This window comes from Argiope bruennichi, chromosome 8 (genome assembly GCF_947563725.1).
Source record: "Argiope bruennichi chromosome 8, qqArgBrue1.1, whole genome shotgun sequence".
Lineage (NCBI taxonomy): Eukaryota > Metazoa > Arthropoda > Arachnida > Araneae > Araneidae > Argiope > Argiope bruennichi.
Genome location: NC_079158.1, coordinates 71848851 through 71874242, shown reverse-complemented (window position 1 = coordinate 71874242; position 25392 = coordinate 71848851). Strand labels below are relative to the sequence as shown.

Sequence of the window (25392 nt, the reverse complement as noted above, 5' to 3'; positions counted from 1 at the left end):
TTTCTATGTTATTATAGAATTTCCAACTGGGAAAGAAGAAATTTTGATTAATCTTTTTTGTGAAACTTACTTAAAGTAGTAATTATTTTGCTGCCTAAAATAATTCTTATATATTTGTCTTGCTTCAATGCTTTAAGAGAAGAACTCTTCTTGGTTTCAATGAAGCTAGACAATTCATGTTGCATTTTAATTACATGATAAATGTACTAGACAAATAGTTTCAACACGCAACTAAATTTGTACAGCAGGATTCATTAGCCTGATTAATATTTGGATCTGCATTAGTTACTGTATACATTTTTAACAACTTTTTTTTTTAATGAAAGGGAAAAAAAAAAGAGAAAAAAAAGAGGCTTTATTTTTTTTACTCTTTACTTATTTCTTTTGTTTTTATACTGCTAAAAAAATTAGTGTTCATGGAAAAAAAAATTTTTAAGTCTCCCACTTAAAAACTTATGAAAAGAAGAAAAAAACATTTAAGTTATTCCCAAAACTGGCACATATTTATTTAATAATTTTTTTAAATAAAATGTGACTTAAATAATATTTGTTACGGAAATAAACAAAGTAAATATAAGTTTTTAAAAATTCAAAGTAATTTAAAGATTAAAATTTTTATAATCATGTTGGTTGGTTAACAGTTCTAAAAGAAGTAAATAATATTAAATTACACAAAATTTTAAAATTAGTCCTTTTTTTTTTTTTTTTCAAAAAATTTAAAGTTTCAAAGTATATGAACTAGAAAACTATTTTAAAAAATGAAGGAATTACAATGCAAAATGGATTGTATTTGTTGCACATTATAAATAACTGTTAATATGCTTCTATGATTTAAAGTGTATCTTCTGAACATAGATAGGCTCTATTTTTTTAATGTAAAGCTAATTATTTACATTTCTTTTAAGTGCAACCTCCCCCTTTTTTTTGTACATGTCATCAGAAATATATATTGAGCAAATGATAAGTTTAATTTTAATAGCAAGTTAATAAATCTATATTAGTTTCCAATCAACATTAATACATATCAATATAAATTAAAAGACAGAGAAAAACTTATTTCTGAAATCATATTCCTCAGCTATATGATTTTGATAAATCTATACTTGTATAAAACTGAATGTGTGTGTGTGTTTTCGCTCTACAGGCCAGATCATTCGATCTACAGCTACAAAATTTGATACATGTATACCTTGGAGGTTGGGAATGTGCACCTGGGGTCCCTTTTTTTTAAATTTTCAATTAGAATTTTAATTATTAATTAAAAACTAACTTTCCCACCAAAAAAATCTATTCATTTCCCCACCACCAAATGAGTAAGGCTTCAGTTTTTTTTTCTCCCAACACTAATGAGGCTAGGGTTAACATTTTTTGGCCGATTATTTCAAACAATAATGAGGCTAGGGTTAACATTTTTTGGCCGATTATTTCAAACAATTCTGATTATTTTCTTAATGTTTGGTAAGTTTAAAATTAAACATCGTTAATTAATTGATCTTTCAGATTCATTCTGAAGTACTTTTGAATTTAAATAAATCAGAATAAAGGAAATTAAAAATTTTTGATCTGCATAGCGTTACCCCAACTGGGGTAGAAAATTCACGCATTTGCACTACCATAATTGGCATTGAAAATTCACGCATGCACATTGTGTTATGATTGTTGACAATTCTATTTTCAACGGGTACGGATTTGGTTTTGAAAGCGTAACATGTTTCCGACCGATTAATTCAAACGATTCTGTTTATTTTCTTAGGATTTCATCCATTTAAAACTAAACATTGTTAATGAATTAATCTGTTCATGATGAATCTGAGGAAATTTTGTAGAAAACTTCTTGAGATATTGCATTAATTAAGAAAGATGTTGTTTAGTGCCATAAGGTTTAAATACTCAGCAACTCTGTTTTCAGTATTTATATTAAAAAAAAAGGCTTCGTTCAGCTTTGTTTAACCATTTCCACTTTAATTTAAAGCATAAATTCTACGGGAACTAACAGAAAATTAGAGAGATACATATTACGTTATGGCTGAAAACCTTTATAATATTATGAATAAATTATATGACTATCAAAATTTGAAGCTTTAAAATATTTTAATGAAGAAGTTATTAAAGTAGGAATTTCATAAAAATATTTAATTATTAAAATTTTAATGAGCATTAAGATTGGTGGCTAGTTCTAAATATGTCAAACTTTGCAGCAAAAAAACGAATATTTCTAAAATTTTAAAACTTTTTTTCAAAAGAACCTCATATTCTATAACAAACTAAATTCATTCTGTCAAAAAATATTATATATTACTATGTTTCATTCAAATTATAATTTATTATAAGGCTTGAAATCAATTCTGAAGTTTTAAATTGAATTATGTAATTTGATAACGAATGCTAATTTTTAAAATGAATACTTTATAGATATTTCAAGATTTAATGGATATTTTAGACATTTCCATTCTGATCTGAAAACATGATATTCTGCAGATCTTGACACAAATACTTCGAAAATTCTAAAGATACTATTTTGTTTGGAAACCACAAATATCAAAGACCAAATTTCATGCATATATATATATATATATATATATATATATATATATATATATATATATATATATATATATATATATATATATATATATATATATATATATATATATATATTCATTGTGAAGTATTAACAGATAACAATGTAATTATAATGAACACATTCAATAACACTGAGTTTACTAAACAGTTATGGAAATAAATTAACTAAAGATAATAATATTCTCTCAAAAACTGAAGCTACATTTTTATTACTCTGCTCTTATTTACTTATAAATCTAGATTGCCATGTAAAGAATCAAAAGTTGATGAGATAGAACATTTCTATCCTTAATTTTGAGAACTGCTTTAAGGGAAATGTTAATGAAAGTAAGTGTAACTGTCTAATTTCCTCTCTCATTCTCCTCTCCCTCAAAATCCCCATCAATTTTTCCCCTAATATACATGAATCAGAATGCAATTAAAGAATTCATTGTATTCTGATTATATTGCTAGACTCAAGATAATAATTCAGCATACTTGATAGATATTAATATGTATTTTTTTAACATATTCTCTTCATTTTCTCAATAAGTGATATCTTTGTTATTGTTTTAAATTTATTATATATTAGAAAATTTCACATACATATTTATCATGTTAAAACATGCACATTGGAGGTAGATGAAATTTTACATAACATTAATTATTATCATCGTCACCCAAAGTTTAATATTAAACACTCAATTCAATTTAATTAGTCATAGTTAGTTTCAGTCATAATTTACTTGCAATTATTTGTTTTGATGCTGCTATATAAAAGAATTATGAAATTCCAGATGCTGGTATTAACCATTCAACTTTCAATAATTTAAAATTGATTTAATTGTTTATTCATGAAATTGAAAACTTGATAAGAAATTAAAGTCCATTTGCACAAAGAGAATCAGCAAACAGTTCAGCTTTCTACAAATCAATTTAAATATCTCCCACCCACTTCCAACTAAAACCTTAAACACAAAAAAATTGTAGACAAAATGAAGAGTAGATTATTCTAGAAGCTCATTCATCTCAAATTTAAAAAACAAATATGGAATGAATATTAAAAATAATAAAATTATATTTAAAAAGGTCCTATGAAAACAATATTTTAGATTGCAGAAGTCAACAGCAAAATAAATAAATAAATAAAAACAATAAAACAATACTAAAAAATTTTATGAAGTGGATACTCAAAGCAGGGAATGCGGGAGTAGTATCTTATATATGTATATTACTGTTTCTGGACTAAACAATTGAAAGCTTTTGTAACTTTTGAAGTCTCCCCTCTAAAGCATTCTGAATATGACTGCATCTGATTGAGCAATTTTAAGTATCATAATTCTCTGCTGATGTTTATTTTTAAATTATAGCAAATTAATATGGCATAAAAAAATCAAAGAAGGAATTTACTTGAGCAGTGCAAGTGCATTATTAGAGAAATACACATATTTTTTAATATATGCACATTTTCAAAAGGTTTTATTTATTTATTTGCGTGTGTAAAATATTAAATTACGAAAAAAAAAACTTTAATAAATAATAAATTTATTATGCTATTACTATGCATATTTCTCTAAAATAAATTTATTCAACTGTCTTGGAAATACAAATACAATATATAACTTATTTTTTAAAAAATATCACAGCAAAATAAGATTGTTTTTTCATGCAGCTCTTTCTTAATTAAGAAATATTCAGCTCTTTCTTAATTAACATCCATTTCATATAACTAATTCCATTCAATAAATGTTTTTCAATACATGTTAAGAAGATATTTTGATTTTTCTTCTACAAAACTTTAAAACAGGAAGGTAAAAAAAATACAAACCATTTCATTTATTTTAAAAAGTTAATCATATTTTTTGCTCTAAAAATCTATACAATTACCATTAACATGTTTCTATAACTGAGTAAAAAATATCTGCAGTTCAAGTCAAAAATATCTTCTTCGGTTTATGCAGTTCAGGAAAAAAGAAACATTCAAAGAAATCAAATTTTCAAAATATGACTTCTTTGAAAACTGTTGACATCCTTTCCACATTAATATGACACTTTTTGATACAAAAAAAAATTAGAAAAATATAAATCTACCTCAGTTGTTAGGAAAATCTTTATGATCTCATCTAAATCTATTATTATTTTTCCCAAAATTTTTGCTTCCATAACGCGACACTATTTCTTCTGCAAAGATAAATCAGATAATTTTATAATACATTTACATAAACACTCAAAAATAAATAATTTAATTTACCTCTAACTTCAGCAGTTGTGATAATAATATAAACAGAACCATTCTCAAGGTTCACCTACAATATTTGGAGGAAAAAAAGAAATGGATTCATACTTACTTATGAGATTGAAAGAGAAAGTAAAGCATAGTTTTTAAAATATACATGCAAAATATTTCAAACTTGTTAGAAAAGTGCAAGTATAAAACAAGCATTAATGCAATAAAAAAGTTAATGCTAAGAGCATACATATAAAGCACTATTTTTAAATTAAAATGAATAACTATATTTTTTTATACAAGTGCAATTTCAAGTAAATGAGTAAAATTTCTATAGTAACTACAAAATAAAAGGAAAACTGTATAGAAAAATATTGATTAGGGCATTATTATAATATATTAATCATCATTGCTTAAATGCAATAATATCTGCAAGGAAAAAGTCTGAATACTATTTTAAATGTATATTCTTTTGTAGAACAAAGCCAAAATTAGCACTGCAAAAAGGTGAGAATGCAAGCAATGGAAAATTAGTTCTAAAGCATTTGTTTAATTTTAATAGCACTAAAAGTTATAAATAAAGATCTTCTTAATATCTAGCTGAATATTTAAAAAATAAAAGATATTTTATATCTCAGTTTTGAATAAATTGTAAAGGGGGGGAGCTTAACTGGATCATACAGAAATCTAGCAAGTGTAGTTGTAAAAAAAAATTTTAAAAAAGTTTCTTGCAGATTTAATTTTTTTCTCTTTTCGTTTGTTTTACAAAAGATTCGAGATAGATATAAAAAAAATTTTAATGATAACAATAACAACAAAAAAAAAAAAAAAAAAAAACACTATTTGTGAATTTTGCTAGCTATTTATTGAAATTTTAAATGAGTAATTGACAGAAATTACAAAATATTTAGCTTTAATGATGAAAACTTCTAAAAATGATGAGGAAAAGAATGGGATTTACATAATGCTTATTAATCATAATGATAAGTTATATTGGAACATATACTTAAAAAAAAGTACCTTTCTCAAAAATGTATATAACATAATTATAAAATATTACCTGGAATCAGAAGTAATATATTTCTAAAGTTTAAATCAAATGTATTAATGTAAAGAACATATAAGAAACAGCTTGTTTTATGATTTATATACATTTTAAAACTTTTTCTTAAATAAATAGCTGATGAGAAGTAAAAAAAAAAATGAACTATGAGCATTATATTTTACATATATTGTGTACATCCCATCATTTGTGATCAAAAAAATTATGTATTTTTAGGTACCCAAGGGCCAAATAATCAATTTTTTAAAAACTAATAGAGTACTGAAATAAATTTTAAAACAAAAAACAGTCAAATGGTAAATCAGAGCCATGTATACACACAAAATTATAAATTTAGATAGATATAGCACAACTAAATTTTCTGCCCTCTCTCTTAGCTAATTTTCTAAACAAACATCATGTATGCTTATTTCTTTGTTAGCTTACCATCATGATTGCATAGAAAAAAAAATATTAAGATTCATGTCAACTCTTTAATAATACTAGTCATTAGTAATAAAAGATTTTAAAACATATATACAAGGGGTTTCAAAAAAGTGGAGGTAGCACTCATTTCCTTACATACTACACTTATAATTATGCTCACATTTCCAAAGTTTCATTAAATAAAGTGGAAAGTTTATGAAGGCACTTTGGCATCTGTGGAGACTAGTAAAAAATTCTAAAAATTATATTTTTATACATCTTCCATAGTGTCAATCAGTAAAATTTGTTTCCTACATTGATCTATGCACACACTAAGTTTCACGCTTCTGTCGACTAAATTTGTACAGATACCAAAAAGTAAATTTATTGACTTAAGAGCATTTTTCCATGCCTCATACTGGTGTTGTTTTGTTTTGTTTTTAATGGTCAAATAATACATCAGTTGAAAGGCTTACAAAATTAATTTAACATCTATACAAAGTTCCATTTTTCTAATATATTTGCATATGCATACAACTACATTACAATTGAATACACAATATCACACACATAACAAAGTATTTTTTTTCCTCCCTTGCTCAGAAATGCATTATTTCTCTGAGATTAACTGTTCAACTACTCAAATTTATTTTACCTTCTTGAGTAAGTCAAAGCTGCAACTTTAAAAATAAATATTTCCAAATTTGTCCTTCTAAATTTAGAAAGAAACATATTTTGCATATTTTGTAGATAAACATATGAAACTTAGTATGTGCATAGGTGAAGGATAGAAAAATATTTTATTAACGCTTTTACTCTATGGTGGGAGGGAAGATATCAGAATTATTTTTTAGAAAGTGTGTGTTATCTTAACTGAAATCAAAGTGCTTTCATATAATTTCCCACCTTATTTGAATTAAATTTTACAGTTGGAAGTATACATCTGAATGCAATATTCAAAGAACTAAACACTTGTTTAACTTTTTTTAGATATCCTATGTATATATGAATTGCAGTATAGAATAAGAAAACTGTTTTCGTAACCATCAGTTTAAAAAAAAAATGAAGCAAAAAATAATAAACGTTTGTGAAATATACTACTTAAATAATGTGACACAAGAAAAAACGATTTAGAACTGAATCTGGATATATTTCATCAAAAAAAAAAAAAAAAATGTATGTTTGCCAAATGCAATTTAATGAGAATATTTTTCTAAATGTAAATAAGTGCCATAAGTAGTGTATAATTAATATTTTAATTCAATGGAGTTAAAGCATTAATTATTTGATTGAATTTATTTATCAATTACTAATTCAGATCTTATAAAATCAGAAAATTTTAAATCAATGCTCTTGTTTTTAATATTAAAAAGTTTCTAAAAATATAAAAGATGGTTCTATTACATTTCTAAAAATGTAAAGGATGTAAAAATATAATGCAATAAAATGATAACGGATAATTCTGTGCATCCTAGAGCAATGGAGAGTTAATGCTGTGTTGAAATCAATTTATCTTTTATATGCCATGCCTTTTCCCTTAGCATAAAGCAGAAAGCTAGAAACCAAGCAGTGGCTAAAACAGCATGCTTTTTATTGTTAGTTAGTTAGTTTCTACTTATGGAAAAATTTAATGTAAAATACACAAATGATGATAAAAGAATGTTAAGCAACTTACCTTGGGGCTGAGGTGGACCCACCATGGGACTTTGCATGGAAGATTCACTATTCATATTCGGAGTGTGGCCTTGAGTTGGTTGTGCAGATGGTACAGGAGGCATTCCTGTTATTGAAGATCATCATTAATTTTTTTACAAAAATAAAATTAAATGTTTTTTTTTTTTTTTTTTTTTTTTTTTTTTTTTTTTTGTTAAATCTTAGATAAATAGGTAGTTTCACAAGTCAATCCTTCAGATTTTACACATAAATGAATAATTTTATCAATGAAATATTCGAATGAAAACATTATATATATATTTTTTACTTTGAATTCATTTTTCTATATAAATTTTTAGTTAATCATAATTTTACAAGAATAAAAAATAATAATTCCTGTAAGGTTTTTATTATTTGAAAAAAAAAAATCCTGGTAGTGTAAAAGTTTTATGCTAACAAATATATAAATATACATATATAAATTTAAAATAATCCAACTTGAGAAAATCAGCAAATAAAATGTTAAATATTTCAACAGAATACGCTATATTAATTATATACATTAAAGAAACTAAAACTACTCATTTTTGGTTTGGTTTTAATCTTCCAATTAATTTCTAATTTAATCCATTTATTTGTATAATTTTCCCTTCCTTATTCTTCTGTGACACATGGACATTCAATGAACAACATTTTTCAAAAAATTATTAAAATCTTGCCCCATAAAAGAACCTATTTCTTAAAAATATATCTTCTGTGTTCCCCATTCATTTGCACTCCTTTCACAGCTCAAAGTAGAGCCCAAGCTGCTGAAGCTTAACCAAGGACTGTATCAATTGATTGGCAATTAACTCTTTTGTTGCTTTTTCCTGCCATTTTGGTGATAAATGTGCTAAAAGTTTACAAGTCTATTTAACTGAGCTATTTGTTCACAAACCTCCACACAAAACTGGACAAGTTTCAACTGTTTTCCGGAGTCAGAAGATTAAATATATATTGCTCATTAAAATGCAACAAGTATGCAAAAAACATGAATAAAATTTTAATAAATATTAAACTCACTAAAAATTGTTTAAATTATTATAATTATAAAATTATTTCTAACCTGACGTAATCTAAAAAAAAAAAAAAAATCTAATAAATCCTGCCCACATTTAAAATTAACACATGAAATATTATAATTCCAGAGAAAGTGTGTTTTAATAATAAAATTTTCTTTGTATAATAATAAGTAATCAGATTAAAAAAATTTCCAAAATGTTTTAACATGTATTTAAGACAATCACAAACAATTTACATCATTTTAAAAAACAACTTATTCATGACTTATGCTATTTTTTAAAATAATTTAATCTTAAAATAACAACAAAATTTGAAATAACATAAATTTTAGATGAAAAATTTTAATACAATTAAACTATATTTTAATTCTTGAATTATTAGATATCAGTTTGAGGTCAAAAAAGAAATTCAAATGCTTCAACTAGAAATAACATACATGCAAATATATGTGACAATTTTAAAATATAAACTTTCATTGCTACACTTTTTTTCTTAGTAATGATTTTTAAAAAAAAAATTGTTTTACTACTATTCTATTGGGAACTTCAAAAATAAAGATTAAAAAAAAGTCTATTATATTTTATAGTCTAAGAAAATCAAATATTTTTCTAACAAACAACTTTACTATTACAACGTATTATAAACTAACAAAAAAGATGACTAAAAAAAATTTTTAAGGTTATAAATAATATAAGAACTATTATTAACTTGGGTTATGTAACATTTTAAAAACTACAGGAAATGCAATGAAAATATATGAAATATTATAGTATGAATATAGGTGAATAATATACATTGTGTTTAGAATTAAAAATGAAATAAATAAATAAAAAATAATAATAAATTTTTTTACTAAACTACTAAAAATATAAAATGAATAAGCTTTTTAAACTAGGTTAAATGTTATTTAATAAAGCAATGAAAGTTAAAGTTAAATATTAGTATTTTTTTTAACAGAAGGCAACCAGATGGAGGCTTTAAAGATTTAACTGAAATTTAAATAAATTCAGCTGTCTTACTGAAATAAGATTTAATTGAACTTGTTGAGTCTTGTTACTTTAAGCTAAGACATGCTACTACTTTAAATAAGTTCAGTTAAATTCTGAAAGAACCATAGATGTTTTGCTTAAACTTTAAATAAACAAATTTCTTTTAACAAATATGTTAAAAACACCAATATTAAGATAACTATAATGTATAATTTAATTCCATATATATACATTGAAAGAAATCTAAAAACCATTAGTAGAAAATCATTTTAAAGAAACTTTCCCACGTGTATATATTAATATAAGCTTTAAAAATATAGTAAAGTAAAAATATATAAATATTACATTTGAATTATCTAAAAAATAAATAGAAAGAATTTCAAAAAGATCAACATTGGACAAAACTCTTGCTAATGAGTGGTATATAGCAGTTGAAACCTGTTTATCTTTTTTTTCTTTAAGTTGTTAGACATGGAAAAAAAAGAAGAAATGAAATACAAATATTTTAACTATAGATATGAAAAATCACTAGCTGTAAATTGGAGGCTAGGCACTACCAAATTAAATTAATAAGATTCTTTTCTTATTTTGGAAACTTATACTTTACTGTAAATAAAATACCTAAGTAAATTTACTTTATATGTGTTCACTTTCTGGGTTTCTCTTCAAATTAATATATTGAAGGGTGAAAATTTTATTTGAAATAAGTATAAGTACCAGTATTTATGAAGAAATAACAGTAAAAAGTTGTAACAAATATTAAGTGCAATTTGTTTTTCAAACAAATATAAGTAGTAAGTAATGCACACTTGGAGATAAACCTTAAAGCTACATTGGTGAAATCTGTAACAAAGCATTTTAAGAACTACAGCATTTCCTAGGAAGTAAAAAATCGCAATACATTTGATAATGGTAAGCGATGCAATGTATAAAGAAGAGTTTATAGATAGCAATGAAATTTGATGAAAGTTTGCAGGTTAAATGTTTGAGTTTTTAAAACATTGAAGATATTGTTTCTCCGATTACAAGAATTGGATAAATTTATATTGATAGAAAGGATTTAACTATATTTTTATGAATGGATAAAGAATGTGAATTTTACTATTATGTTAGCCTGAAAAATAATTTATTACATATACATGAATATTGAATTTTAAAACAGAAAAAAAAATTATGATAATTGAAATGATATTCAAGCAGATGATCTTTAAATACTGCCAGGACAAATCAGTATATTTTTTTAACATATAGATGCACATAATTTAAGAAATTGATTAAACATGTATACTTCCTGCTTTTTACATGAAGAAAATAATATTTTAAATGATTTCTTCAACAGGCCAAAAAGAAATCTAATTTACCAACTTGTAGAATTCTAAATATAATCCATTCATTGCTGATAAAACTAAAAATCTAAAATGTGAGAAGAACAGAGCTACTAAATTAGAAAATCTCTCACCAACATTGATGAAAATTCTCTCAATCACCATTTAGAATTCAGGTGATTGCAAAGAAAATAAAAAGACAAAATTTTGCAGAAAGCTGTCAAAGCTCCTTTACTACATCTTTGATACATTTTTCTAATGCTCTGGTTTGGAAATGGGAAGAACTAAAGATTGGACAGGGAGAAAGCAAACTAATGCATGCATAAATTTAAAGAAGACCAGTCTGATACTGCAGAAGTTGAAGACAGATAGAAATCCATGCTTGGGGCAGAAGACAGGAAAGAAATGTCCTTGCTCCAAAGAACTGTGCACACATAACTGCAGTGCAACAAAAGAAAAAAAAGTATATGTTAGTTTTGCTGCATGTTTAAAGGGCTATAAAAGCCAATAAAATAATAATGTAAAAGTACAAAATGGAGCAGACAAAACAAAACCAGGATTAAATATATCTTGGAAACTATATTGCAATAAACATCAAACTTTAAAAGCCAATTTTTTTTTTTAAAGTACAAAATAATTATGCAATGCAGTGTTTCAAGAACAGAATCAGATTCAGAAGATTCTTGAAATATGGAAATGGAAACTTTCAAACAATGCCATTTGAATTTCAAAACTTTTGAAATGTTTTCAGAAAAAAATGATTAAACTGTGGCATAGATAAACAGTTCTAAAAATAGCACATCTCTTTTGACTTTGGGTTTCCTATACTTTAAGAAATATTTTTATAAATTTAAAATAATTATTAATAATAACATTTTCATACCAGATATAAATATGATTAATAAAACAATCATTTTTTTATATTTATCTACAAAATACAAGTGAAAGCTTATTGTATTATAGATAAGAAAAATTAACGAATATTTGCATTAATAAAAGGATTTTCTCACTTTGATTTTCAAAACCAGCCAAGTCAAACAAGCAGTTCAAGTCATTCTGCTAGTTTAACAAGTTATCGCAAAATTTATAGAGACAAGACATTACAAAAATAATTTCTTGTATCTAATCATGAATTTAAGAAAAAACATAGAATATTATTTGATTTAGGTATGAAATAACATTGAAATCAATTACACAATAAATTTTAAATCATTTCAAATTTAAAAAATTAGAATTTGGAATTCTTATTGCAATTATGATTACTGTAAATTCTAGAAATATTAATTTCATTAATTATACCTTTAAATGCAGAGCTGGAGACTTCCTCTATAAAAATTCACCAACATTATTATCACCATCTGCCACTATGATTTGAATCTGTTATTAATCCTTTTTGACTGATGAGGGTTCAATATAGAAATTTAATAATTAACTGTTTACTAAACTGGTAAATTTATCAACCTTAAATTTTCTATATAAGAAGTATACATGTTTAGTATAACAACTTATTGGTCTTACTGAAATTAAATTAACATTTCTCTAGGGTCTATATTCCTTATTTTTATTTAACCATATTTACTTCCAACAATAATATAAGAAGTATACATGTTTAGTATAACAACTTATTGGTCTTACTGAAATTAAATTAACATTTCTCTAGGGTCTATATTCCTTATTTTTATTTAACCATATTTACTTCCAACAAAATCTGGCATGTATTTGTTTTGAAAACACATTTCACATTTTTTGAATAATTGAGTTTGTTTAGAAAAAGTTAAATTAAAAAATCTGTTTAAAAAATTTTAAACAGATGTTTATTTCTGAAATTCCATATATTTTACCAATTAATATACTAGTAAAAAAAATGGGGTTTTCAAAACATTTAAAACACACACACAAATATATATATAAAATGATCAAAAACAATGAAAAGGTGCTTTAGTCTTCCACTGTGGTCTAAAGTTTTGTTAAACATACTTAAGTAGAAATTAAAATCTTTTTTACCCATTACACAAATTTTATTTTTAACATAAAATCTTATTTTCAATTTCATATGTAATATGAATGTCAAACTTTTGATGATTTTTATAAGACGTTCCCATGAAACAATTAGACAATGGGAAAATAACATAACATAATACAATACAATATTAGCTGCAAGAGATCATATCTTCTATACAGCTAATATTTGGCATATTAAGTGACATGTATTTGTATTTCATTACTAAGAGAAATTTACATTTGTTTAAATAATAAATATGAATGCTTTTACTTCAATAAAAATTCAGCATAAGTAGAAGCAATTAAAATTTCTGAAATTATTATATTACACCGATAATATATTTTTATTAAAATGACATAAAATTATAAAACAATTACAAAAAAATAAAAATACAGTAGAACCTCTTAAACATGTCATGGCAAATAGCAAATAATTAAGCCTTTAAAAAACATACTTTTTTTTTTATTAACTTTAATATTTTCTGTATTCATCAGCTAAAAAAAATTTGCACAATAAGATTGTGATAATAAACTAAAAGGAAATTCTTAGATATTGTAATGCCCCCCCCCCCCCCGTTTCCTTCATAAAATGAGTATCTATTAATAGAAATAAAATGCAGTAATAATATGAGAATTCAACCCATAGTTCACTTTGAAGAATACTAGAACACTTAATAACACATCTCAGTTCAAAAGTTAGCATTGAGTTATACAAAAATAAAAAGATGTGAAAATAACTTTTTTAAAGTAATTACTCAAACACATTTTAAGTTCTTTACATTGATATTAAATAAAATACATAATTACAAATTATGAGGGGAATTTTAAACCAAGAAACAATGCATTCATCGTGAAAATACTGAATGGACAATTATTTATAATATACTGAGCCATTTAAAACATTACTGATGAACTGTTACAAAATAATATAGAAAACAAACATGTAGATACTAATTAACTGAGAAGTAATGTTTTGAGATTCTACTGCATCTTTTTATTGCACGGTAACAGTATTTGAAATAAATTCCATACCATGTTGAGGTCGAGGCATCCCACTTGGCATACCACCGGCTGACATTATACCAGGTCCAACAGGTCGAAGGCCAGCATGTGGCATCATTGAACCATTAGATGGATAAGCTCCCGCAGGAGGATAATGAGGACCAGGCATAGGCGGAGGACGACCATGATGAGGCATCATCTGAGGAGCCATGCCCATTCCTTGAGGTGGACCAGCTGGTGGATGCCCTTGCATGTACGAATGTGGAATCTGTTGATGTTGTTGAGGTGGCGGTGGTGGCTGCTGCTGTTGCTGACCAACATAAGAATGCATGGGCATTTGTTGTGGTGGCATCTGTTGTTGTGGGGGTGGTACTTGTGGTGGCAGCTGCTGGGGTGGCATTTGTTGTGGCATTGACTGAGGTGCCATTGGTTGATTAGAAGGTGGTATTTGGGGTGGTCCAGGCGACGGAATGGGAGGGGCAGGAGATGGATGTGGAGAAGGTTGAGAGGGTGGATGCAGGGTTGGTGCAGCAGGTGATGGTGATGGAGGTATAGGGCTAGGACTGGGTTGAGGTGTGGTAGCTGTAACTGGAACTGGTATCGCATGTGGTGATGTTATTGAAGGGGATGCCACAGACTGATGATTGAGAGACCCACTAACAGATGCAGGTGACTTAGAGGTAGGATAAGACCGGTTTGGTGTAGGACACTGACCTGCACCAGGAACCGGTGAATCGCGACCTTGTTCACTGTTAACAGAACCAGGTTGTGCCATCAATACTGAGTGTGCTTGCTGCCTAGCACGAAATTCTGCAGCCCTTAGTTGTTCCATATGGAACTGTTGACGTTCTTGGATTAATTGCTGTCTTTGATATTCAAGCTGGAAAAACAAATATGGTACATTTAGAAATAGGATAAAAGGTAAAAGAATAAGGTAATTACAACATATCTTCAAGGTATTTTTGATTTCTGTATAACTCTTTGATAACAGAAACAAATATAAATATATATAATACATTCTAATGAAAAATATTTTTTTTCTTGTTTATTTAAACAGCTGATCAGTTTGCTCTATATCTTTCGAATAGTTATTTGCAAAATACATTTTAAAAAACATCGCAAAAGCTTTTCAATAAAACAACTATTTATTACAAATTTTATTAAAATATGCCAAAGAATATGAAAGGTATACAATGAATAAGATTTTTATAAATTAATTTTAAAAGTTAAGAGTTAGCCTTATGCTCTATTATGTGGGAAATATTGTTAAAGAATATAAAGCGAAAAAAAGGCTCACAGTTTCTCTTTCTCTATCCATTATTGATTCCAATTCCTCAAAATGGCGCAATTTTATCTCCAATTTCTTCATCTGAGTTTCAACTAATAAAGCAACTAATGACTTTATTTTTCTCTCTTCAACTGCCGCAAGATGCTGAAAATAAAACAATTTTAAACATATGCTATGAAAATTTTTCATTTTAAAAGATTATGTTCGATTAAAATATACTAAAAATTCAATGTAACTAAATGTACAAAGTGAAATATAATAAAAATTCAATGTAACTAAATGCACAACTAAGTGAAATATACTAAAAATTCAATGTAACTAAATGCACAACTAAGTGAATTATACTAAAAATTAAATGCAACTAAATTCACAACTGAACTATATTAAAAATACAATGTAACTAAACATCACAATTTAGTTTTTTTTTTTTTTTTAAATTTACAGGCCTTCAAAATCCTGATAAAGTTTTTAAACAAGAATTTAAAAATTTAGTAAAAACAATTTTGATGATTACTATTAAAAAGGACTGTCAGAATTTGCACTTAAAGGTGAGACTCGTATCTTAGTAACATATAAAAAAAAATGTATAAAGATCCCTCCTTTTCCTTTTCTAATGAGATTAGTTCATCAAAATTATTCAATTTTCATGTGTACATAAAATCTTTTTACATAATTTACAGCTCACATTTTTTTATGCTAAATCATGCAAATCAAAAGTATAGTCGCATTATTCAGTGACATAACAAGTACATGAAAGTACTTGGAGTTCCATACTCAATTAATTTAAATTCCAAAGTTTTGTAGATAAATAGTTATGATTTTTTTTTTTTGTACGTAAAGATAAAGAATATGAATATGAGAAGAATATGAAAATTGAACATAATATTAACACTATTGCACTCATATTTTGAAGATTACAGACTGCATGAAAGCATTTATAATCTCACTTTTATAATTATTTGTAAGTAATAATAATAATAATAATATTTAGAAAATATATGATTAATTACTAGTGTTAAAATCAGTAAAATATTCAAAATTAGAAAAAATTTTAAAAGAATGAATAATATTCAATAATAATTATCTCAGCTTCCAACAAATGGGACTCATTTGGAAAAGATGAGTTATTTAAATTGCAGAATGAAAAATGTTAAATTAATTTGAAGATTTTTTTATTAAAATAATTATAAAATGTACTCTAATTCCATGTGTATACTATATTTATTAATAATCTATGCCATTATCAATAATCATTATAATATTTAATTATTAAGATAAAATATTAGCAACTAAAATTGGAGAAAGGGGTACATTTTTGAAATTCTTTTTGACAAAGTTATCTAAAAAATGTATTATTATTCAAAAAAAAATATTAATGTCTATAGAAGACAGTTTACTGTGATAAATTTAGAAACTTTCCTTCACTGTCTTCATCAAAAATATATTAATATTGCACAAAAAATTTTCATTTCAGAATACAAAAATATTCTTAAAACTTTGAAAAAAAAAAAAAAGAAAAGAATGAGCAGACTGTTTAAAAAATATTCTTGCAGTCAAAATATTAAAATTAAATTTAGCTTTGAAATAAAACACATACTTTAGCTTTAACTGCAGCAGCTCCTAAAGCAGCTGCTGCTGCAGTAGACAACTGTGCATCTTTAAGAACCCGATCTTGCTCCGTTTCTGCTGGTTTTGGTGGAGCAGTATCAGTAGTTTCAGGCTGACTATCACTTCCTGTTTTTTCACCATTGACTTCTGTATTCTCAGTTCGCTCAGGAGCTGATTCTCCAGATTCTGTAGCATTTGGAAGTTTAGCGTCAGTTGAACTAGAACTCTCTGTTTTTTCTTGGGCAGGTTGATCAACATCCATAGATTCGCTCTGGATAATAATTTAAATTAGTACCCAATACAACACTCAAAATATTGGTAGTAAAAACTATACTAGAAAATAAGTAATTTAATAAAAATGTCATATCAGACATCAAAAATGCATTATCTTGCAGATTATTAAGATTTATTCCCACCCAAGATTTAATCTTAATAAACTAATCTTTTGAAAATACATAATATAATATTCATTTACTATTAGATGATATAATTATTAAATAAATTAACTAAGGAAGAATATTGTGCATTTGGCATGAGATGTTTACTTTCATTTTAATTAGTTCATTTCAATTAGTCATCATAGTTTGTTTTTAATGAAATTTTAAAAAGGTAATTACCATATTTACTAAAAAAAAAACGATATAAAATATTCTGTATAGTAAAATAAGTATATTACAGTATAATTCCTTTTCCATTTTAATTAAATAATTATGTTTGGTTTGCAAAGTGTATGAAACATGTTTCATTGCAACAAAGGGAAGGCACAAGGTTGAAAATTCAGTTCGGGATGAGATTAATATAATGGTAGTATACATCTAAAATGTTCCTTCAGGAAAATATTAAAGTGCAATAGCTAGTTGAATAACCAGCCAAAATGAAAAACATATTAATTAAAACTGTTTGTAAATTGTTAAATTATTTTGAAACAAATTAGAAAAAAAAAGGGGGCAAAAAATGATAGCCGAGAATTGAACTCGGGTATCCCGAAAGCCATGCCAGCTTCTTAACTACAATACTATTCCCGCCTCGGCAATGATGACACATTATTAGTATATAAGCTATGCAGAAAGTTTGAGGGCAATTTTCTAGAAACTGACTGGCCATTGCACTTTACTATATTCGTGAATGAACATTCTAAATGTATATTACCATTATACTAAATTCCATCTTAAACTGAATTTTCCACCTTCTGCCCTCTCCTTGTAAGTAATATTCATTTTATAAGAAATAGGAACAATATATTTCACTATCTGATTACTAAAGCAGAATGTATCAGTTTTGTAATAATTAACTGCAATAGATCAGATTTATAGGATTGTACAAAATAAAAAATCATACACTTTTAACAAGAAGGGAAAATAATCTAGCATATTATTAATGTAGGCATATAATATTTATGTAAAAGATTAGAAACATTGAATGTTTATTAAATGTTCAATATTAAAACTAACATTATACTTATGTAACAAACTCACCTTATATCTATTAGCACCAATACATCAATTCAAACTAATGAAAAAAGGCTATATATTTTTGCTTGAATGCCTGCAAATCTATGATTTGAGTTTACTAAGATACTATTTTTTCATCTGGATTGGTCAATCTTCAGACTTAAGCTCAAATATATCAAAATATTTTATTCAGACTGTTGGTTATTCATTACCCAAAGAAAGAATTCAATAACAAAAAACAGCTCTTCTAAAAGAGTAAAAGAGAATTTTCCTTGGCCATTCCTTAATAATCTAAATGGATTTCATACTAGAGATGAGATCCAATTAGATTATTATGGATTATTTATTATCCAATGTTGCACACATAAGTGTGCAACATTGCTTTTATTCATGAAGAAATACAGCCTCTAAGAGGGCTCTGTTCCTGTTTGATAAGATAATCCTACCTTTTTTGGATGACTGGCAAATGCAGCCTTTTAATTTTGTCAATTAGTTGCTAAAATAGAAAACTTTGCAATAATAAGAAAGAAAAAAAAAAAAAACTATACGAGGAGAGGAAAATCTTTGAGATCTGAAATATATAAGTTTTAAAATAAGTTTAAATTTTGAATTAAAAAAAATCATCAAAATATTAAGATCCTATAATTTTTGAAAAAACTATATTAAATGCACAAGAACAGGATTTAAAATGTGATTGATATGTTGTTTTTCATTTTAAAAAAAGTCAATTAAAGTGCATTATAATTTCAGAAATTACAATTATTTTAATGAATTCACACATTTTCAAAGCAATAAACAAATACACAATTTCATTTTAACAGAATGCTCAAATTATGCACGGTAATATTTTCCAACAAAAGTTGAGAATTATGTCCTCAACTATTAGTGAAATTTTTGTTTTTTAAAAGAAAGTTTGTTTCTAATATGGAAGTTCATGACTCCTAAATGCATCATAATAGATATCAACCCCCCCCCCTCCTTCATTTTGAGAAAACCAAAAATTTAGCCTAGTGAAACTTTCGAATCTTTCCAATTTCAACAATTATTTTGATTTTTGTTACAAAAAATATTGTCACTCTGAAGTACAGCAAAAAAATCAGAATGTTCAATTATTATTTTGTAAGAATAATTTAAAACGATACTTTTGTTTACTTAATTAACTTAACAACTTAATAAATGTAAACAACGATTAAGCTTTTGAATTTTATAACTTTTTTTAATCAATCAAAAGTAATGATGATTTCATGAATAAAACCTTAGCATATGTTGAATGTCTGCAAGTTAAAACTAACAAATTAATTCTGTTCTTAACGTTTATTTTTATCATAAGTGAACATATCTCTCAAAATAAAATAGAAAAATGCACAAACTAACTTCAGAATCAAATTACAAAAAGTCATTTAAAGCAATAAATAATCAATTATTCATCCAAGAAGTGAAAAATGATCATAGACATTGCAAATTTTAAGAAATAATACATGTATATTAATACTAAATATACCAACATTTTATCAATACATTGGAACTGCAATTGGAAAATGATTAATTGACCACTTGTGATAAGTTTAGTGTTAATAAGACTATGCTCTAATTTTTTAATTGAATTAAAAAAAAAATCTGAAAATTTATCTAAAAGAGAAATTGATAATCAAAAATATTTTAATAACTTACTTTTTCTTCTCCCATTTCCACTTTCACTTGAACATTAGGCTGAGCAGCTTGATTTTCACTTGGAGGTGTAGTTTCCTTTTTATTTTCTTTATCAGCTCCTTCTTCAGCTAAAACATAGAATTGATATATCAAAACAATCAATTATCACATCTACAGAACACTCAGAATTCCTGGTGAAAATAAATTGGAAGGATATAAAAACAAATATTCTATATGGATAATGACACAACAATTTAATATATCATGATTAGGATACTATCAGATTTCTTAAAACATTTTCCATTAATAAAAATCTTAAAACAATCTTTCATTTTGATTAAATTAAGGCTTTTCAAACTTTTTATTTTTGAAAAGAGTATGAAAAAATTTTTGAATATTTACAGATAACATTTTTAGCTCTATAGGAAGAAAAACAACTTTTTTGATGTACGAAAACTATGGATACAGTATCTTTACTTATTTCATTATTCAAATATCCATTAATTTTCATTTCTTCATATAACTTAATAAAATGTATTGAAAAAAGATAAGAGCAAGTGGTTTCACATTATTAGAAAATTTAATTCTAATTATTAAAATAAAAATTTTGGATTTATTACATTTACCTCCTCCTCCTCCTTCTTCTCTTGCCATTGTGCCAGCAATGCCAGTCATATCCAACCCAGATTTTGGATCACTATTTCCATCAGCTGCTGCTGCTTCTACATTTTTAATATGTGCATCCAACAGGGCTGAGGGAACCTCATCTTTTATTTTAGCAAATTCCTCTGTTTAAGGAATGAAAAATAAAAATTATTAAAAAATTATATTACTAAAAAATATCACATCAAAACTTCAAACTGATAGAAAAATTAGCAATATTTTAAAAAGCAAACTGAAAATGAATACAAACTTAAAAGAAAATTCGATAATGCACAATTAAATCATAATGCAAGTAGCTTAGAAGAGCTAAAAAGATATTTTTAAAAAATATGGTTGAATTTCATAAAAATTTTATCCCAAAATAAGATCAATATGTTTTTTTTTTTGTTTTTTTTTAAATTTTAAAACAAAAAAATTATTCATACCCATTGCAGCTTGAGCAGCTGCAGCTGCAATTCGAGGATCAACAACTGATGCTAAGAATGATACTGTTGACATTATAGGATTTCCAGCTTTTGAAAATGGTATTGGTTGAAATGCTAAAGGCCCTGTAATAATAAAAAAAGTAATAAATAATAAGTAAAATTTATTTATTATTTAATCAAGTAAATCAAGTAAATTTGATTATTTAATCAAGTAAATTTTAAAAATTTAAAATTTATTCAGTAAAATTTATTTATTATTTAATCAAGGCTTTACAGATATATATATATAATCTTATTAAATTTTTAATTAATATATCTTACAAGGCTTCAGTATCAATTAATTCAATATTACATCTAAAATTTATTTAAAAATAATCAAAATTATTAGAAAGCACTTGTGGTTTTAAATGAATCCAAAAAATGGTCAAATTAATAATTACTAGAAACCATTTGTACAGTTACAATATTTTACAAATTCTTTAGTAAAAACAAAACAATCAACTTAAAAATAAGTGGAAAATTACCAAAAACTCTGTGGCCAATTATAGAGGGGGGGGGGGGGGAGAAAACAAAATTACAAGTTATGTGAAAAAATATGAAGCCTAAATATATCTCCAGCACTTATAGCAAACAGCTCTTTGCTTAAACATAAACATACATTCAAATTACAAATAATTAAAATGAACTATATCACACCACAAAGCTCACAACTTTGAGATTTAAAAATAAAGAAATGAATAAGTAAACTGCTTGTATTACCTAGAGCTCCCCCTCCTGCAGCAGGATCATCTAAATATGGATCTTCAATGGGTAATCTCAAGAAATGTAAAATACATTCATCTTGGGTTCGACTACCAACATGCTCACAAACTTTATTCCAATCATCCTTATACATTTCTAATGCTTCCAATAGAAGCAAAGTTTCCTGTTCAGTCCATTCCCTTGAGACAGTAGCAGCAGCTTTATTCTAAATAAACAAATTACAAATTAGCATGATTGGTACTAAACAACTAACTCTAGAAAGTATATATTTTAAAGTTGAAGTTAAATTCTAATATTGATTATTTCTTCAAGAACTTAATAACAACATGATAGGAAAAGAATTGACAAAAATCTGAATATTTAACATAAATTAAAATTTCATTGAACTTAGTTTATTATTCATAATCTTCAATGATAAACAGAGACATGAGGAAAATCAAATCTACATTATTAATTGTAACAGGGGTGTTTGTGGGACCCCAAAAAATCCCCTGAAACTTTTACGGATTTACTACCGGCATTTTGGAGTTTCGAGAAGGGGGGAGGGGAGAAATGAAAAATTACAATTATGAAGTATTGAATGACCTAATTATAAAAGTTCAATGAATTACTTTTTTTGCAAAATTAATAACCATAAACTTTCAAACATATAAATACTACATTTTATGCAAATATTTTAAATTACATGAATTAATTCTTTTAAAAAAAATTATCTAATTTCTGCTGCTTTTTTTTTATTTTCTGATGTTTGTGGGCTTGTCTTTCTTTTGTGGTGAACTTCATAATTGCAGGAAGGTTGACTTTTATTTTCCTCATTTACAGTTGAAGAAATTTCCTCGAGAACTGCACATGCAGAGGTAGAAGCAGTTTGCTTTTCTGCTAATGTAGAAGGTTTTTCGGAGACTTTTATAGGTGACTCATCTGAAATACATGTTTTTAAGTCCTCTTGATATGTTTTCCAACTTCTGTTCATATTCAGTAAGAGATCTTTGTGAATTGGATCAGTCATTGGATTTTTTGAGCCATATTTTTCACATGAGGTTTCTTTAGAAGCCATTAAATCATATTTAATAGTCTGCACTGCATCTAGGGAATCAATCTTAAGAGAAGTTCTATAGTCAGTGACAAGTGTGTCCATTAAGTTGAATGCACTTTCCATAATGGGCCATGGAAGCAGCTAAGGCAGGCTTTGACCAATTTAGCCAATGTAGGATACTTATAATCATTTGTGAAATCATCTTTTAAATTAAAAACTTAAGACCAATATTTATCAATTGTACACTTGACTTGATTTCCACTTTCATCAGATGTGTAGAGCATTTCTTTGGTGATATCAATATCACTCTGGTGTAACCTTATTTCAGCTTCTACTTTTGACTTTTCATTATCACTAAAAATATGGGACATAAAAGATGATAATTTTTCAAAAGCTAATATTGTACTGGTTTTACCTCTTAGCTCTGGATCTAATGCTGTAAAACTAATTAGATATGAATTTTTAAGGGGTAATTTCTGTTTCATATGCTGAAATTTCAAAGTGAAATTCTCTTGCGTACATAAATAAAAAAATATTTCAATAAGCGAAACGAAAAATTTACACGTGCATCAATAAATGAAACGAAAATTTTACGCAGCGGAGAAAAAAAAGTTGCGAAGCGATCAATGACAAATAGCAAATACGGCGAAAAATCCCCCTTCTCTACTTATTGGCGCCACGCCAGGAGAGATAAGACCTTTGAACCCAGAGTCACGTTATCGCACATCTAGTCGAACGAAGTCTCTCCCTTTTTTTTTCTGCCGCGCCTACTTGCCGAAAAGAATCCAGAAGAGAATGTCCGAGAACCGGGGGAATGAGTCATAACGCGCAATAAGGAAAGAACAAAAAAGAAGTTTTTTTCCCCCTTTTCACGTATTATCACTGCCTTTGGAGAAAGAAAGGAAAAGTTTTCACCACACACACTGACCTTGCGTTTTTCTGCTTTCAAAGCAAACAAAATTACCCAGATCAAAATAAATAATTCATTATTATTCCTACTTCCTTTTGAAAGACGATCCCCGGAATTTCCGGGTATCGTTCAAAATCCCCGGAGCACAAACACCCCTGTTGTAAGAACTGATGATGTTTGTTGTTGAGAATTGCAAATTTTTAAAAAATTGAATATAAGAATTCAAAAAATATAAAAAGTAAAGGTATTTTGCATTTTATCACATACTAATAAAGCATATAATTGAAGATAGACCCAAGGATATAGTGCAAATGCTGAATATAAAAAAATTTCTGTGTCATGGAATATTTATTTTTAATTACCCTCAAAATTATATATATTAAATCTATCAGTTACTAATAACAATATCCCCATATTATGGGAATGTTTGAAGAGCAGAAAAAAAATATATTATGAAATGGAAATAGCTTTTCTATAGACTGATAGCACTAAATAAACTGAAGTTCTAAAAGTTAAGAAAACAGCATTTGCAGAAAGCAGATTCAAGTTATCAGCAATGAAAGATTTTAATTCATTATTACATTTGCTTACCTTCATATAAGCATTTTTCTTTGCATACTGATCTAATCGAAGACCAAAGTTATCATTAATATTTGGTTTTGCAGTTCCATCTTCTGTTTTAACTTCAGCCGGTTCTTTCGCTTTATCTAAATTAAGCATAGTTTGAGCAGCAGATGGCTAAAAAAAAATGTATCAATCAAAATCAATTCAGTAAAACATTCCAATTATTTATAAACATTTAAGCAATAGATAAAAAAAAATGAAATGCTTCTTATGTAACCTTGCATATTTGTAAAACAGAATTATTTTATACATTTTTAGTTTTAAGAAATAAAAATTTAATTCCTTATAATAATAAAAAAACATTTTTCGTAATGGAATAATTTAACAATACACACATTTAAAATACCAATACAAACATTTAATTTTAATCATAAACATCACAACTTACTTGTTGTGTTCGTGGAGGATTCAAAGGCTGGAGGCCAGATGGAGTATCAGCTAAAACATGGAAATGAGAGGTTGATGGTGGACCCATTGGAGTTGGCCTACTATCTGCATCAACTTGATAATTAATGAGACCCCACTGCTCCAGAAACGCATGAACCCTGCACAGGAATGAATTTTAATATTAAAAAAGCAAACACAAAAACTAAAATTTCAATTCAATATAAATTTATTTGATTAATTTTGTGGAGAAAAAAATGTATTTTGACATTTCAAAAAAAGTATAAACTAAAAAGAAAAAA

General features: G+C 26.3%; 1 protein-coding gene across 4 annotated transcripts in view; it reads right to left on the bottom strand.

The window, feature by feature from the left end:
• The window catches only part of LOC129980546 (SWI/SNF complex subunit SMARCC2-like), a 46799-nt gene that overhangs the window by 767 nt on the left and 20640 nt on the right, over positions 1 to 25392 (bottom strand). Inside the window, exons 15-25 of one of the 4 annotated variants that reach the window (XM_056090896.1) lie at positions 25095 to 25251; positions 24674 to 24820; positions 22134 to 22341; positions 21375 to 21497; positions 20907 to 21074; positions 20308 to 20414; positions 17175 to 17456; positions 15587 to 15721; positions 14320 to 15169; positions 7933 to 8037; positions 4814 to 4868 (exon numbers count right to left, since the gene is read on the bottom strand). In XM_056090896.1, coding sequence (XP_055946871.1) covers positions 4858 to 4868; positions 7933 to 8037; positions 14320 to 15169; positions 15587 to 15721; positions 17175 to 17456; positions 20308 to 20414; positions 20907 to 21074; positions 21375 to 21497; positions 22134 to 22341; positions 24674 to 24820; positions 25095 to 25251 — 2293 coding nt within the window. In that variant the 3' untranslated portion in view covers positions 4814 to 4857. Of the gene's footprint in view, positions 1 to 4653; positions 4744 to 4813; positions 4869 to 7932; positions 8038 to 14319; positions 15170 to 15586; positions 15722 to 17174; positions 17457 to 20307; positions 20415 to 20906; positions 21075 to 21374; positions 21498 to 22133; positions 22342 to 24673; positions 24821 to 25094; positions 25252 to 25392 lie in introns of all 4 variants that reach the window. The other 3 variants (XM_056090895.1, XM_056090893.1, XM_056090894.1) reach the window with 3 other exon arrangements.